The 16,055-nt window shown below is 46.6% G+C and overlaps 1 protein-coding gene across 1 annotated transcript in view; it reads right to left on the bottom strand.

Annotated features, from left to right (window-relative positions):
• Positions 1 to 15,850, bottom strand: part of NECAB2 (N-terminal EF-hand calcium binding protein 2) — a 72,961-nt gene extending 57,111 nt beyond the window's left edge. Inside the window, exons 1-2 of the mRNA XM_033069833.2 lie at positions 15,625 to 15,850; positions 7,124 to 7,148 (exon numbers count right to left, since the gene is read on the bottom strand). Coding sequence (XP_032925724.1) covers positions 7,124 to 7,148; positions 15,625 to 15,822 — 223 coding nt within the window. The 5' untranslated portion in view covers positions 15,823 to 15,850. The remainder of the gene's footprint in view (positions 1 to 7,123; positions 7,149 to 15,624) is intronic.
• Between the last annotated feature and the right edge of the window lie 205 nt (positions 15,851 to 16,055).

The raw sequence follows: 16,055 nt of genomic DNA, 5'->3' as shown, positions 1-16,055 counted from the left end.
AAATATTAGGCAAAGCTGATTTTCTAAGTTTTTCTTTCAGTCAGGTTTGATATTCTAGCTGGAGGTTTTACAGCAAAAGGGCAAGGACACAGGGGATGGCCACCTGCACTGCAAAGTACCTTGAATAATGAGGAAAGGGCATTCTGCACCAGATCAGTCAGGCACCTGGGCTAGCAGAGACCAGCTGAAGTGTCAGCAAGCCAGTTGCACTCTGTTTAAACAGGGGAATATTCCCAGCTCCTTGTGACCCCACCAATCCCACTCCCTGCTCATGGTGGTCACACTGAGACCAGCAGTGCCTCCACTGCCCACTGCCCATGAAGGATCTCACAGCACTTTCTGATTTGGCTGCCTGTTCTCTCAGCAGAAAAAGGCTTTAGGAACAGGACAACAGAAATAACAATTTTGGACAGTAATGGGCCATAAATTGATGCTGTGCAGGAATTGGTGGAATATGGACATTTCTGTTGTGGAAATAAAAGTTTATGTGCTGTCACATCATTGACTTGAGCTCTTGGGGGAGTTTCTGGGCTGAATCCAAACCTTGCCCAGCTCAAATCTTCTCTGGCTTAAGCCTGGCACTAAGCAAACCACGTGTGGGCCCTGGTTAAAGCCAGGCTGATGCAAAACTCAGCCTGTAGCACATGAGGGTGCAATTGTTAACAAAATCCTAACCCATAGCACTCAATTCAAGGTCTGCTCTGCAGAATTAAGGTAATCCAGAGAAAAAAAAAAGATCCACCCCTTGATTCTAACATGAATTTGCTTACAAGAAGTGACATGAGAAGAAAAACAGGTCCTAAAAACCTCCCAGCTCTTCACTTCTCCTGCCTACAGCAGGCACCAGACACCCTCACATCTTTGAAGAATGACAAAGGCAGCTCTGAAAGGGCATGAGCAGCTTGAAGAAGAATTGTCAAGCCAGGCAATGATGAAAATCACATCACAGAATCTTTCCCTAGGTTTATAGTGATAAAGGGTGGATAGAAGTACTGGACACATCTAATGACAGCCTGTAGAGCATGGCCAGCAGCCATTCACAATTGCTACATTATCTCAAAATTCCTCATCTGGTGGAGAGGTTTGTTTATTACTTTGGGAACAGCATGTCCCAGTTCAAACAGAAGCCATCCCTTCCAAACCATGTGCTGTGAACTTTGCAAGGACTTGGAAGGGTAACTGAGAGCTGGGGAATGATACAGGAGTCCAAATAACTGAAAACAGATTCAAACTTTCTCCTTGTAAATAAAGGTCATTGCACAATCTTACAAGGTGATTTTTGATTGTCAGATGAAATCCAGACTATCTAAATGCAAATCTTTTCTTATTTACTTAAAAGACAAAGATAAATACATTTAGACTGGTCATCTGGTCATGGAAGAACCTATCAGATTTATCCATAGTTACAAAGCCTGATTCATCACTGAATTTTTCTACTTACATGTGGGTGGCAGCTAATACTGGTTTTGTTATGCAAGAATTATAAATACTCTCACTGAGAACTAATGACTTAATTTAGATGCACCGGCAGGATGCAAATAGCTCAAGGTGTTCCCAGCACATGAGGAGCAGTGGCCATGCAGAAGGTAATTACCTGGGTCTAGAATGAAGTGCTTTTGAAGAGTGATAGCCCATTAAGGCAGGGACTGCAAAACACCCAAGAGCTCACAGTTAAAGCACAATTCACCACAGGGGAAGAGTTGAGAGTGTGGAAGGAAAGGTTATGTGTGCAACAAGAAGCTTATTAGGTGTTCAGTGTCTTTTTCTTCTGATATTATTGATATATATCTGGAGTTACCAGTGGCCTAACTTGGCATCTTTTTAAGATCCAATAAAAGAACCCAAAGTTACAATGTCTTATTTTTTCTTGATGCCTTGAAAGCCATGCTATTGAAGTCCAGGTTGCTTACCACCATTCGGGTCCTGTGCGAGAGTATTTTCTAAAAGGGCCTCAGAAAAAATGGGGGAAGATAAGTATTTCAAGTCTTAAAAACAATTTGTGGACATTTACCAAGCTAAAAATGGGGTCTTTGGATCCTCTGCTCACCAGTGATAATTTTCTCCATCCCTGTCTCTGTGAATTTCTCTGTGTTCCTGCACTACCAGAACTGAAGAAGTATTTTCACCCCATTTTGCCCCAATTTCTGTACTCACAACTCAAGATCAGCAAGGGGCACTCTCAGACTGAAAGGAAGAAAAGGAAGCATTTGCACAGTAGCCTGTGTGGTTGCATTTGTGATATTGGGCTCTAAGCACATCCACAGACTAACACACATTTCTTCCTACTGTAGGCTCACTAGAGGGGATAAAAATAATTTCTGCAAGCAGGGTCTGGAAAAGGTGGGTGAGATTTTGAGAGCTATTACCATGAAACACCCTGCAAATTCCCCAGATCTGTAAAGTCCTCAGAGGAACTGTCTGCCTACAAACACTGAGGGCAGGCACACAGCATTTGTGAAAGGCTGGAAATTGCTGGTTCTTCACCCATGTGCTCTTCTGGAGAAGCACTACACCAGGATTCATTCAGCCTTCTCCCTGTGCTGAAGGCCCAGGACTGTCCCTGCTCTCCCACCACCATCCCTTCAGCAAGAAACACAATCTGTGGGAGAAACCTCCCTCTCCTCCTTTGTGTACTGGTGTTTGACAAGGCTGAGTTAGGCTCAGGTGACACTTAGCACTTGCCTTCTTGAACACTGTGAAGAACTTGAGTCCTTGAACATCTCGAGCTGGGGCTGAGAGATGTGCCTGAAGCTTTAATTAGCTTGGTGTTGTTTTTCTGCCTTTTCCCAGCTTTTGGAGGCTGTGAGGTCCCTGTGCCAGGGGTCAGCAGTGGCATCACAGCCACGAAGCCCCCAGGCAGAGCAGCAGCTGATGGGCAAGCAGCAGGGCTCACTCTGCTCACAAGGGCACAGCCACACTCACGGATTCTTGGCCAGCTTGCTGTGATGCTGATGTGCAAAGCTATTTATGTTGCCTGCTTGTCAGGAGCTCTCTATGTGCCCCCATGGTTTGTAGCGTAATTTGCTGTAAGACTTGTAACACTGTGTGCAGACCTTTCCTTACACAGAATAGCAGCATAAATCTCATTTAATGAGCTCTTAAGTGACTAGCAGATATTTGTGAGCAGCTATTTAAAGGACAAGCCCTACTGGGATAGGAATGGGCACAATGCCATTGCCCTCATGGCTCTTAACCAAAAAGCCCTTTCCAAACACCAATTCCTGCTTCATTCATGCTTCCTTTTTTTCCTTTATTAGCTCTGCTACGTCCTCTACAGGCCTTCAGCTGATTATTCAGAACAACTGAAAACTGAAACCTCCTCTCAGCATTTATATTCTGGATTTCTTCCCACTTCATAGTGTTTCATTTCTGATAACAAGTTATTCAGGACAGCATGCTTTCCCATCCATGCCTTCTCTAGATATCATTTGAAGGGAGAATCAGAACAGTTTGGGTTTGTTCTTGGTACAGAAATCACAAGGACAGCAGCAATAGAAAGATGCCAGGTTGACTGAACCACAATACTAACCCATGGCATATTTCCTTTTGCATCTCTCCTCTTCCAGGGCAGAGGTCCAGAGGAAACCACCTAAAGCCATTGCCTGGGAAGTCAGACCCGTGGATGGGTCAATGAAGGCCATTTCCATGAGCAGGATCTAAGAATTACAGCAAAACCTACCAAACTAAACCATAGATTAAAGCTGGATGCACTTTGCATTGAGTTACACTCAAGGCATGGGGGTTGGGTAGTTGCAGTGAGTCGGAGATTTCCAGATAATACATCAGTTTTTGGGAAGATGCATATCTGTAATGAATTGTTAGCAGTTAGGCTGTTCTGTCAAAACAAAACTCTTTTAATCTTTCAAAGAGAATCCTGGGCTATTTAATTGATTAGCAGCTTTCTAATGAGCGGATTAAGTACACAGTAGATAATTCAGATGACTGACAGCTCTACTGCACCAGCCTAAAACAAGATGCCTCAGTTTTCCCAGCACATGCCAATTAAATGATTAAGTATTGTTTACTGGGACTGGGAGGATTACAAGACAGTAGGTGGATTTATTAGCAGAGAAAGGAAAAACACTCCTACACAAAAGAAAAAGATTATTTTGAATGACTAACAGCCATGCCCCTGCAAAGCATGACTAGAGCTGAGTTATTCACTCTCAGGTTACACTCCAGCCCCTCTCCCTTTTTCAGACCATTTGTCAGTTTATCCAGTTATCTCCAATGTGCCCATCATTTCCAGACCATTTTCTGAGTTTGTCATGTAGATAGTTATAAAACTACTTGATATTATCACTGGGTAAAAGGTTGGAAGCTTAGCTCACATTTTAGACAGAATTTCACTTCTCTGGAGCAGGAGACCAAGATGTTTTTTAACAAGCAGGAGCTGCTTCATTAGCAGCCTTTTAGTACATGTAGGCACTGAATCAAATCACCTAAATACAAGTACCTGAACATGGCAGGGGCAATAACGTGGTTTAGCATCTTGCAGCATGAACATCCAATTTTACATGAATTAACAATTCATGTCAGAAGGTTTGGAAGAAAGGGGTAGGAGGGAGATGCTCTTAAATTCAAGCTATGAGGCTCCATAGTTACCATGTCTGAACCAGGCACTCTGCTTTAACACAATATCTCCCATTTTTACTAGGCTGGGGGAATCAAGATGCTGACAAGATTTCCAAATTTATGACCTCTTGACTGCCCATTAAATTAGACAACTCCTTAATCTTACAATCCTTTCCTTTGCCTTTCAGGTAATGCTCTAACCATCTGATCTCTGCATGGGAAAAGTTACATGAGATGTTGTAATTGAACCAGATGTCAAGGGCTGAAGTTTTGTGCAGATTTTCCCCTGCCCTGTTTCTGTAGGGTTCCTGCACAGGTCTGTAAGAGTGGCTTTGCACAGCTGGGGACAGCAAGGGCTGTTCTGGGTGAAGCTGCCAGCACTCCCTGCCCTGGGAGCTCTGTCCCCAGTATGCCACCATCACACAGCACTGGATAATGATCCATCTCAGCTGGTTAATTGGAAGAGCAGAGTCCCTGCCAGACAGGAACCTCTGCAGGTGTGGAGACCACAGAAGCATGTTAACAGAGTACAGTATTTTGGTAATCTGTGGACTTGTGTTTTTAACAGTCTGTCCAGGGCTCAGGGCCCCATCCTGCAGTTTTGACAAAAATGAAAAGTGCAAGATTTTCATTTTTCCTCAGAGGACTGTGCACAGCACCTGCTGTGAGATATTAAAGCAGCAGGCTGACGCTTCCACTGTTCCTTGGAGCTGTAACAGGTAAAGCAATGAATAGGCTGAATTTCAACAAATCAATAAATAAAGTCCAGAAAGTCAAAGAGAAAACTGTGAAAAAGAGATCCCCAGGGATGTGAAATACAAAGATATTACGTCTGTCTCTGGAAACCTCTGAGCCCTAGTTTTCAGAGAGGCTGTACTAATGGAAATATTCTTGCACATATCCTGCAGTAGCTGCTGTGAGCTGCAGGAGGCTGGAGAGGGGCTGTGGGGAGCTGTGATCCCAAAAGGCTGCAGAGGAACACACTGAGCTAATTATAATGAGTGGCAAACTCTATTATCCAGAGCTCATCAAATATGAATGGCTGGTGAAACTGGTCACCATGGCTAGCAAGTGTTGCACCAAGAAAAAAGCAGCATCTAAATAACTGTGAGGAGAACCACTGGAGGATGAGCAGTCCTTCAGAGGACAGCCCCAGGATCACAGCCAGCCCTGCTCCATGGGGCTGGAGAGCAGGGATGCCCACAGTGACATGTGCTCCAGTGTCACCCTGCAGGAGCCAGCCTGGGGAGAGGAGCCCCTTAACTGCAGCTGCCTTTGCCAGCCTGTCTTCCAGGCTCCACAAAAAGGGAAAGGCAGCATTAGTCCTGTGGACAGCACCCACTGTGCTGCCCAAACGCTGCAGGAGCCTTGCACTGCAAGCAGCAAGAGTGGAAGCAGAGATGGAGATAGCTCCTTCCTCAAAGAGCACCTGGCCTTCCTCAGGAGAGCCAGCTTTCCTCCCTGCAGTGCCCACTGAGGGCTGGCAGGGGCAGGACAAATCTCCTCTGCCTGTGCTCAGTGGTGTTGGGTTCCCCACCCCCTGCAAGTGCAGCCCCTCTCCCCCTTGGCAGCTCCAGCACCTGCCCAGCACATCTCTGAGTCAGTCAGTCTGCTGCCAAGAGCATCAACTCATTTTTCCTCTCCTTGCATCCACAACTGCTCAGCTTTTCTAAGCAACAAACTCCAATATCTCATTACTCCATAACCCAGTGCCCACAGTTCCATGGCATTTACTGCTTCTTTGTGAGCCAGCTGACAGCACCCTGCTTACCCAGAGACAGTGAGGATACACCAGCAGAAATCAGGTATCTCCCTTTCAAAGCTCCAAGAGAACAACCAAACCTTCCCCTGTGCTCCTCTACACAACCCTCCCACAGGCCCTCTGCAAACACACACAGTTTTGATGCACTTTTAATTTTCTTCTTGTACAACAGGGAAAGAATAGGTACTAGCTCTTGGGATTTTATCTAGGAGCTAAAATAAAACTGCTTTTCAGGATGTGGAAAGATCCTGGGATTGGGCCCACTGACTCTTCTTTCCTTAAGCTTGTGATCTTACTATTTCTCTCTTTCCAAGTCATTTAATGAAGGCTCATCCATGTTATTCCAAATGAAAGGACTTGGCTGGGCACAGTACAGGTGTTCAGCTTTCCCCAGGCACAGATTAACAACACACATCAATGTGTGCTGCTCTTTGATGTGTGGGTCCAGTCCCTCGGGAGCCAAACCATTAATATTCACAAGTTATGTCTGTTTTGCAAAGCTACTTCAAGATTACCAAGGATAGATCCTCCTTTATCACTTACCTGTGATTTATTTTTATATTGTTTTTGTGAAATTGCTCTTAATCTGGTGATTCTGCCAACTTGCATACCAGTATCACTTCTGCTCTAAGAATATCTTTTCCAAAAGAAACAACAAAACCTTTTCTGATGTTTTGAGTGTTAAACTGAATGACATTTAAACATTTGAATTGTTACTATCAGGAAAAAATGGTGATACTGACAATATCCAATCAAGCAATGTGAAGTACGAATGCACAGACTTACCATTTTTGTCAGCTCTTCGGAAAATCTGGAATTGAAAGAGAGAGAGAGAAATGTGTTTACTGTGCTGTCCAACGTGGGGGTGAAGCCCTTTGCATCAGGGCCACGTTCAGACCCCACACAGGGCAGGTTCCAGCCCCTCCAGACCCAATTCAGGCACTTTACTGAGCTCACCCACCCCAAGACTCAGCTCCTCTCCCCCAGAGTAACACAACTGGAATAACTGGTGGGAATGCTTTCAGCACCTCCAGCACCTCCCTCACTTCAGAAAGCTGAAACCATGAATCCAACACCAGAAAAATCCACACACACAAAAAAATTACAACAGCCGTGCAGCCAGTCCAGACAATTTCTCTGGAGTCAATAAAATCTCTTAAATCAAGTTTCACAGCTCTGCACTTCTGAAAAAAAGAAATTATTTACTATATTTTTTTAATCAAGTCTCTTGCGTGGGAAGGAGATTATATTTAGACTTAAAACTACAGTGTGGAGGAATAGCCCACAGAGAAGAATCAAATAGCCATTTCAGAAGGAAAAAAATTGCAATAATGTGTAGTACTGTAGAACTTGCAGGGAGAAAGAGAGCAGAAATAACTGCTATTTTTCTCACCAGTATCCTCTGAGGAGTAGTCCCCTAACACTGATACCAAAGTCAGCTGGTCACTTGGAGGGCCCTGGCTGTAATTGAGTTTTTAACCACACACAATGATTACACATCCATTACCTATCCTATACCTTACATTATTTTACATAGCCACAGCCCTTATCAGAAATCCTCTTATGGATCTTTGGGGTCCATCTTCAACATCTGGAATCCTTTTTAGGCAGCTGTTCCTCAACCCCCACTTTTGAGTAAGCCAAATATCTTTGTTTTCCATAACTTCTACTTTGTCACCCCTGTAGAGCTGGGTGACATCCTGCTTGTGTTTTGCATGACTTCTGAATCCCTAAGTTGCATCCTTCATCTCCTTCTCCAGGGCTGTGCTGTTCTGCTCTACTGTCCTTGCCAACAAAATGCAATTTATAACAAAAGGCTTGTGCAAAGGCTGGAAACTTGCAGGCTCCTGCTGAAAATGGCCACTAGCACAGGTTGGCCATAAATTACCAAAAAATTAACATGGGCAGAAAAGGTAAAATATCCTCATCACCTCCTTAGGCCTGACCCTATTAATTTGAGCAAGAACAGAGATTTTAGTTGTACAAAGAAATTTCCCTGAGGAGGGAATAAAAGCACCAGCAAGACAGATCAGAGTCAGCTGTAAAATAGAATCTCATATTTTCTGGGTCACAAAATCATTAAAAAAAATAAAATATCAGAAGAGAAACTGCTGCACAAAACAAAAACCCCAAGAGAAAAACTGAATTGCAGAATATGCTATTTCACTGAATATGGCTTAATTAAGGAACATTAATCATTCTTTTGTCCCAAGTCCTTGTGAGGCTCTGCAGCCTGGGGCAGAGTCAAAGCAGGACTTTCTGGTGTACTTCAGCAGAGGCAAAACCCCTCTGCCTGAGCCAAACCAAAGTTTGGAGTCACAGAAACTGCCTGCAAGGATTGCAGCTTGTGACCACATCAGAACTCCTCTTGTGCTGACCTCCATTTTCTTACAGCAATTAGAAACTTTGGGAGGGAAAATCCTACCTCTCCCCACACTTACAGATTTTATTGAAGTTAAATATGGGTTATGAAAGGCCAGCCAGTCATGGTTTGTCCATGGGAAGAAGGAATAAACCCCAGCAGGACCCCAGCAAGCTGCATGGCTTCAGCACACATCCCTCACCTGTGCTCAGCCTGCCCTGCCCACTGAGTGAAATATTCCTCTTTCCATGGCTTGGACAAATCCTCACTGCCCATGAACACCTCCAGATGAGGTGCTTCTCCTCCTGCATGCTGATTATTTCTGGCTTTTTGTTTCATCAATACATCCTTCTGTTGCTCTTCCCACTGCTTTGAAACCAAGGAATCACAGCCAGTCTAAGACAGAAGGAGCAATGCCTGTCTTAAGGTAGGTCCCATGGGAGATCACCATCCCACTAAGCACAGCTGGCAGAGGGAGAATGGGAAGGAAAAACCAATATGTAAAATGTAGATTAAAATGGGAGAAAGGCTCAACCTGCAGTGCTCTGCTCCATGGAGCTGTTTACCTTGCAAGGAACACTTGGAGCAACTGGGAAAAAAGATTTAAGAAATAGAAGAAATGTTCAGAAATTGAAGTATTTATATCCAGCTTCACTAAGTGAAGATTTTAGGGCTTTAAGTATCCCAGATACTCCCTAAAGTACAACTATTTGTAAATGAACATGTTGATGAAAGATCACATCGGCTGTGTTGCTTATCAAAGTTTATTCTACAGGATCAAGCTGCTTGGCTTTTTTATTGCTAATGAGCAGGATTTATTCTTTCAACTTAATTGAACCACCTAAAATTTACACACATAAAAAAAAAATTAAACTGGGACACCTGGAGGGAAAAAACAATTTAAGACAAAGTAATCTGTCAGCACAGGCAGGCACTGCATCAAGGTATGAACACTGGAATGAGCATCGGGAGGCTGATAAAGATGTAATACAGTCTGTGATAGCTTGGCAGTGCTGCCAAAAATGCTGCTGCTGTGAAGACCCAGGATTTATGTTCTAGCTCAGCAGAGTGCCCTCCCCCACACGGCCCAGGTCTTGGATTAGTTGTTGCACTGTGGGAAGGAGGTGGTGGGCTTTCCATAAGGGATCTGGGGATGGAAGGGAAACCACGGCCCCTCACAGCTTCCCTGTGGACCAGAGAGCAAACCCATAAAGGTGCCAGGCTCCCAGGGAGCTGGGGACAATGGCAGCTGCCACCAGCTCCAGCAGAAGGGAATGCAAGTGAGGATGCTGTGTCATCTCCAAGGCAGAGGCAGCAGAGCCCATCCACCCCCTCCGAGGCTCCAGCAGCTCCATCCTCACTCAGCAGCAAAGGCACTCACCAAGGCAGCAGCCCTGGAGGTCAGCGAGAGAGGAGGCAATGAAATATGTATGGAGAAGTGCCCTGTCCTGCCAGGGCCCCAGCAGCAATTGGCTTCCTGAGCCTGCTGCCAGCCCAGGCCCATCCCAGGGGCTCCCTGAGCCCAGCCCTGCACAGCCTGACCAGGGATGCTCTTTCCGCTCCATCGCCCCCTGTTCTCCAGCGCCGGGGCCACGCACGGATCTCAGATGGTAAACGAGAAATTATCCACTTCAAGTACCACAGCAACCATCTCCCATCAGCTGGGCTTTGAAGCTATTAAGCAAAATTCCTGAAGCACGGGCTAAGTCACACAGCGAGCCCACAGGATGCTCACAATGTGGGCATTAACCCATTTTATAGGATTTATACAGGCAATGCATGCAGTTTGCTGTCTGTGGCACACTGAACCCATTTACCAGCAGGTTAGATGAATATAAACACTATTTTCTCCAGAGCAAAGAACTTTTGTCAAGATTTCCAATAGGTTTTCTCTAAATATATGTTTTTGCCATACTCTCAAATGGCTACTACAGATATTTGACTGCCAGAATTAAGCAATTCAAAACCCTGGTGGTAATAACAAACTTGAAAAAGTATGATGGCTTCAAATTTAAAAATTTAGTTCTGCCTTCTCAAAGCTCCTGGATGAGAACATGCCACACTGGAGGCTGCTTAATGAAGGTTTTCTCACGAATTTTATTAAATTCACAGTAGTACTCCCTTAAGAAGCTCAAGAATTATTACAGGTTTGTGGAGTTTATAATCCCTTCACCAGGTTAATATGATTTGATTTAAAATAGAATGCAGCTGAGCTGAAATTTTGTTTTCCATCATAATCTGTGTGCAGAATTGAGGACAAACATAATCACGTCTCATGCATGAGGAAAGCCTACAGATGAGAAGGCATCCAGAGACTCACAGAGACCTAAAAAATTATTAATCCTCATACTATGTTCCTGCGTTCCTCTTCTGGCTTTCTGTTCCTCTCCCTACAAGTCTTGACCCTTCCTTTGGAGTTGAGGGTTTTTATATCAGGTATGGCCTGAGCTCTCAAACCTGAGGCACCAGTAGGATACAGCCTTTTCCTGCTGCTCTTCCTGATGAAAATGTGAGAAAATAATGACCTGAAGCTTTGTCACTTTGGACTGTGTCTTCAGACATCCTCAGGCTAATGAGCATGGGGATGCAAGGAAAGAGGTTTTATTTTGGTGTTTCAATAAGGAATGTGCCATTGGTCCCATCTGCAGAGGCTCCCCACAAAGCAAGGCTGCTGCAGGGCTCCAGATCTCGGGGCATTTTCCCACTTCAAAGCAGATCCTTTCTTTTTCCCTTCCTGCCCAAGAGAAGAGCAGCTGTCACCATGTCCCAGCCTCTGCTTTCACTCACCTTCTCTTTAGACTTTACCTAGCTGTCCTAAATTCAAATTGCACGAGAAAGGTAAGAGTTGCATCTGATGTTCTGACCTGCAGCCATTCAGCACTAGAAGTTACTTTTCTGCTCAGCTTCATTTCAAGCACCCACTTCCAAAGCCCTGAAGATCAGAGGAGGCCGGATGGGCTCTCCTGTGTGATCGTGCACCTTGCAGGGAGCAGTGCCTGAAGGAAGAGAGCCTGGCCTGTCCTGGCTCTCCTCTCCAGCTGTGCCTGCAGGTACAGCTCAAGGGAACGATATCAAACCATGGATTTCACAAAGGGAGCATTAAGGAGGAGGAAAATAGCCCTCCCAGTTCACTCACAGTGAGAAGGTAAACAAGGGCAAAGGAAGGGGAATGAACCAACCTTGAAAAATGAAAATAAGGAAAAGTTAAAACAGTAGAGGATTGAGAAGGGATTCCTGCAATTCTTGTGGCTGCAAGAGCCTTGCAATTGGGGGCTGCACTGCAAATCATGTCATTGACAGAATGGCTGGAAAACTGGCAGTTCTGGATCTACATTTGCAAATGCACCACGGTCACAAACAAATTCTTGTATCTTCTATCCAGACACCTCACTCAACCCCACGGGGCTGAAGAAGGGCAGACCAGATTTGGCCACATAAGCGAGGTTGCAAGAGGAACCATAGCAATCAGAGATGGGTTTGAAATTATCTTTCTGTCAAAGAATGAAACAATCAGGCAAGGGTCAAAATTAGTTTTCAGCAAAAGACAGGGCAGATAAAACAGAAAGCTCCATCTGAATAGAACCTTGCTCTTCAGGAGTGTTTAAAATAAAGGCAAAATCAATGGATTTAGTCCCCATTGGCAAGAAAAGAGGCAGAGAGGCCAGTGCTGCTTGGGGCTCACAGCCCTGCCATGGGGATGCTCATCCATAACCAAGGCTGATCCTTGTTTCAGATGCCAAGCAGGAAATGAACCAGGTGGATCTTCAGCTGCTGTGGCTGACCAGGCCTCTCGTGCTCTGAGTTCACACCTCTGCTGCCAACACAGGCTCTTGGCAGTGACAAGGCAGGAAGAGATGGGCAAGGACAGCAGATCAGCCAGCTCTGAAGTACTCCCAGACAGAACAACACCTGCCCAGACATCTCCTGGAGAGCCATCCAGCTCAGCTCTGTGTTGCACGTGCACTCATTCACACTCAGCAAACACATTGGCTTACCCACAGAGGATATACACCCCTGTAACACATCCTCCTTTCCATAAGCAACATGACATTGAGGATTTGTTCTTGACTGGAAATGCCACCACCTCCTCTTGTAGATTGGAGCAGCACTGTGGCACTTTTTAATAAAGGGGGTTTGTCCTCGTGGGTGCAGAAAGAATTAGATATCCTGTGTCCATCCACAGCTTGGGGTGTGAGTGGGAATACCTGCTGCAGGTTGCACATGTGCCAGCCCTGAGCCTTGGGCTCTTGCAGCTGGAGCAGAGCCAGGGATGGCACCCGAGGGTGGGCACAGGGTGGGTACAGACCCCATGCTCAACCTCAGCCCCTTGTGACCAACATGTAAGAGCTGACCATTCATTCATTCACTCTGAACTAGTAAACATTATTCTGCCATTTTCAATCCTTTACCTAAAAGGTAAAGGATTTTAAAAGAGGCAAAATAAAAGAAAAATGCTGAAGCCAGCCCAAATGGCAGTATTCAGGGATGGCAGAAGACATCTTACCCCTTGTGTTTTGTTCCTCTTCAGCCCTCACCTTTGTCCCACAACAGCACAGTTGTGTCTCTCTGGTGGAAAGAGCACGGGGAAGTTTGTTCTGACACACCAGACACCCTCATGGAGGAGTCAGAACAAGAACACTGGGGATGGACAAATTGGAAGAAAGCCAGAAGAGGAAGAAGAAGTGACTAAGGTACTCTTAGTGTCAGAGCCATTTTATCTAATTCATAACCAAGCCCAAGCTTTCCCTTCCTCCCCCAGCCCCCAAGAAACTGCCTACATAGCACACCAGCTCAGGAAAACGTGTGAGCTGAACACAAAATCTTACAGGTCTTTTGCTTCATCCTCCCCCATGGAGAAGCCGTGCTGCATGGCTGGGACTCACTGCTTCCCCAGCACATCCATCAGCAAAAGTGTGAAGGAGTTAAATGGAAAACAGGTTATCATCCCTGAGCATTCAGTGGGATGCTTGTTACTTTCATGCTAATGTGTGAAAATTAAGCTAAATACGCGTTCCCTGTTTAAACCCTTTGTATGAAAGGGGGGTCTTGCAGTGCACTTGAAGAGCCCATTACAGGAAGCCACAGCTTCAATTGGCTCTGCTATTGTGCCTGGAGAAAAAGGAGAAAATCAAGTTCTAAGGAAAGAGGGAAAAAAACCCCTAAGCTCTCCAATCGTACATTTCCAGAATCCATTTCTACTTTCAGCAGGTGAGAAAGGGCTCCCAGTACCATTGTGAAAGGGAAAAATGATCAGGAGCTGCACACCCAGCTCTATTGTACTTCCCACTGAAATAATACAATGCTCTACTGTGCTACCCATTCTGAAAGTTCATGGCTTTTTTCCTAAGCTCAAACCTCAAAGTGGGGAAAAAAAAATCACTTAAAGATAGTAAAATTGGATGGATAAGATACCATTTTGGTGGCAAAACACTCCCAGGTCAGGAAACCTCTTACATAAATTTAATATTCGTAATTGCATTTGTGCTCTGAAATTCAGATTCCAAATTATTATATGATTTTGGAAATTTCAGGACAGATTAAAAAACAAAACAAGTCAAAACCAAAACGAATCAAAACAATCAAAAAGAGGGAAAAAAAGAAGCAAAACAGGAATTCCCCCCCTAAACAAGTTAACTGAAAAGGCATAAGGGTGTGAGTGGCACTTGTCCTTTCTGTTTCCCCCAGCCTGCAGCTGCCCACCTGCCAGCCCCTTCCACCGAGCAGGATCATCCACCAGCTCTGCTCTCTGAGCTGCTTTTGGCAGCCCACTAGAGACCAAATCTCAGGGAACCAAAACGCCTTTCAGCTCAGGGTGCCCAGAGATGGAATGAGTTTTGGTCTCTCCAGCCCACGCCAATGCCCACGGGTTCAGCAAATTATTTACAAAAGGTAAGGGCTTGCCTTGAAGAGCTACTACTGCCTATCCTATCTCCAAGGAGAACATGAGTTATCCTTTACTACAGCCAATGCCTCAGTAGTTTATTTTTGCATTCACTACTTTTTTTTTTTTTTTTTTTTTTTAAATCTAGGAGATAGCAAAACAGAGGATCTGTGTGTTTAATTACTGGATGCTGCAGAAAGACTGTAATTACACCATTTGCACTCGGGCTGATTCCACCCCATTCTCCCAATTCATTTAAGTGCAAACAGCCTCGTTAGCTCCCTAATCAGAAAGTCTATAAATACAGAATCGAGGCACCGAGCACATCCCTAGCAGCCCCCCAAACCAGGATTAAGAACCTCATTAGTGCATCCTCATCCCGGCTGGTGGAGGGGCTGCAGAGCCTGGGGTGCACACCCACACTCAGCCTGTCCAGAGGGTGCAGAACAGGGCACCCCAATGCCCGACCACCCAGAGAGTTCGGAATCCCGGCAAGGAGAAGGACACAAGCTACATCTCCGTGCCCATCCGTAATAAAAGGTGCATGGCTCTGGAGAGGAGGTGCAGCATCCGGAGCGCACCCCATGCCCAGTTCAGAAGATGCAGAACCAGGCGCACCTTTGCCCAGCTGTCCCAGAGAGTGCAGGGCAAGGGGACAGGGGACCCAGCCAGCCCCGATAATCTCGGAGTGCAACTCTATGCCCAGGACAGGGGCTGTTAAATCCCAACCCGGGCGGGGCAGGAGCTGGGCTGCATCCCCACCCCAGCCCTGGTACCCAGCGGGTGCGGGCTCGGGGCGCTCCCCGTGCAGCATCCAGGCGAGCTGAGGAACCGGGCTGCAGCTCCTGCCCCTCTGGTCCACTCCCGACAAATAACGGAGATCCCGAGGGGCTGGGGCGGGTGTGGGACACGGGCAGGAGGATGCGGGACGCCCAGTCTGGGAATGCAAGAGCCGGGCTGCAGCCGTGCCCGCCGGGGAGCGCAGGAGCGGAGCAGCATCCCCGCTCCGGGCGGTGCGGGGTGCGGGGAGCGGGGAGCACTCACATCCAGGATGACGGAGGTGCCCTTCCTCTGGGCGGCGGCGGCTCCCGGGGCCAGCAGCTCCCTGTCGGCGAGGCCCTTGTCGCCCATCCTGCCCGCCGCCCAGCGCAGCAGCCCGTCCAGCCCGCGCAGCGCCGGCGCCGGCTTCCGCAGCAGCTTCTGCACCCCGGCCCGGCAGTAGCGCGCTGCCTGCTCGCACATCGCTCAGCCCGGCCTCATCCCGCCGCCGGGACTCCCCCTCCTTCTCCTCCTCCTCCTCCTCCTCCTCCTCCTCGCCTCCTCCTCCCACCGCCGCTCGGGCGGGTCCGCGGGGGATGCTGCCCGGAGAGCGAGGGGGGAGTTTTGGGGTGGGGTAGGTCAGCCCCCCGCGCTCCGGCACAAACCACCCTTCTAGGGATTTTATGTCTGAAAAGATTATATCCGTGTTCTCTCCC

Source organism: Catharus ustulatus, chromosome 11 (assembly GCF_009819885.2).
Source record: "Catharus ustulatus isolate bCatUst1 chromosome 11, bCatUst1.pri.v2, whole genome shotgun sequence".
Classification (NCBI taxonomy): Eukaryota; Metazoa; Chordata; class Aves; order Passeriformes; family Turdidae; genus Catharus; species Catharus ustulatus.
Note: the sequence above shows the minus strand (reverse complement) of the source record. Positions and strands in the feature narration are given on the sequence as shown.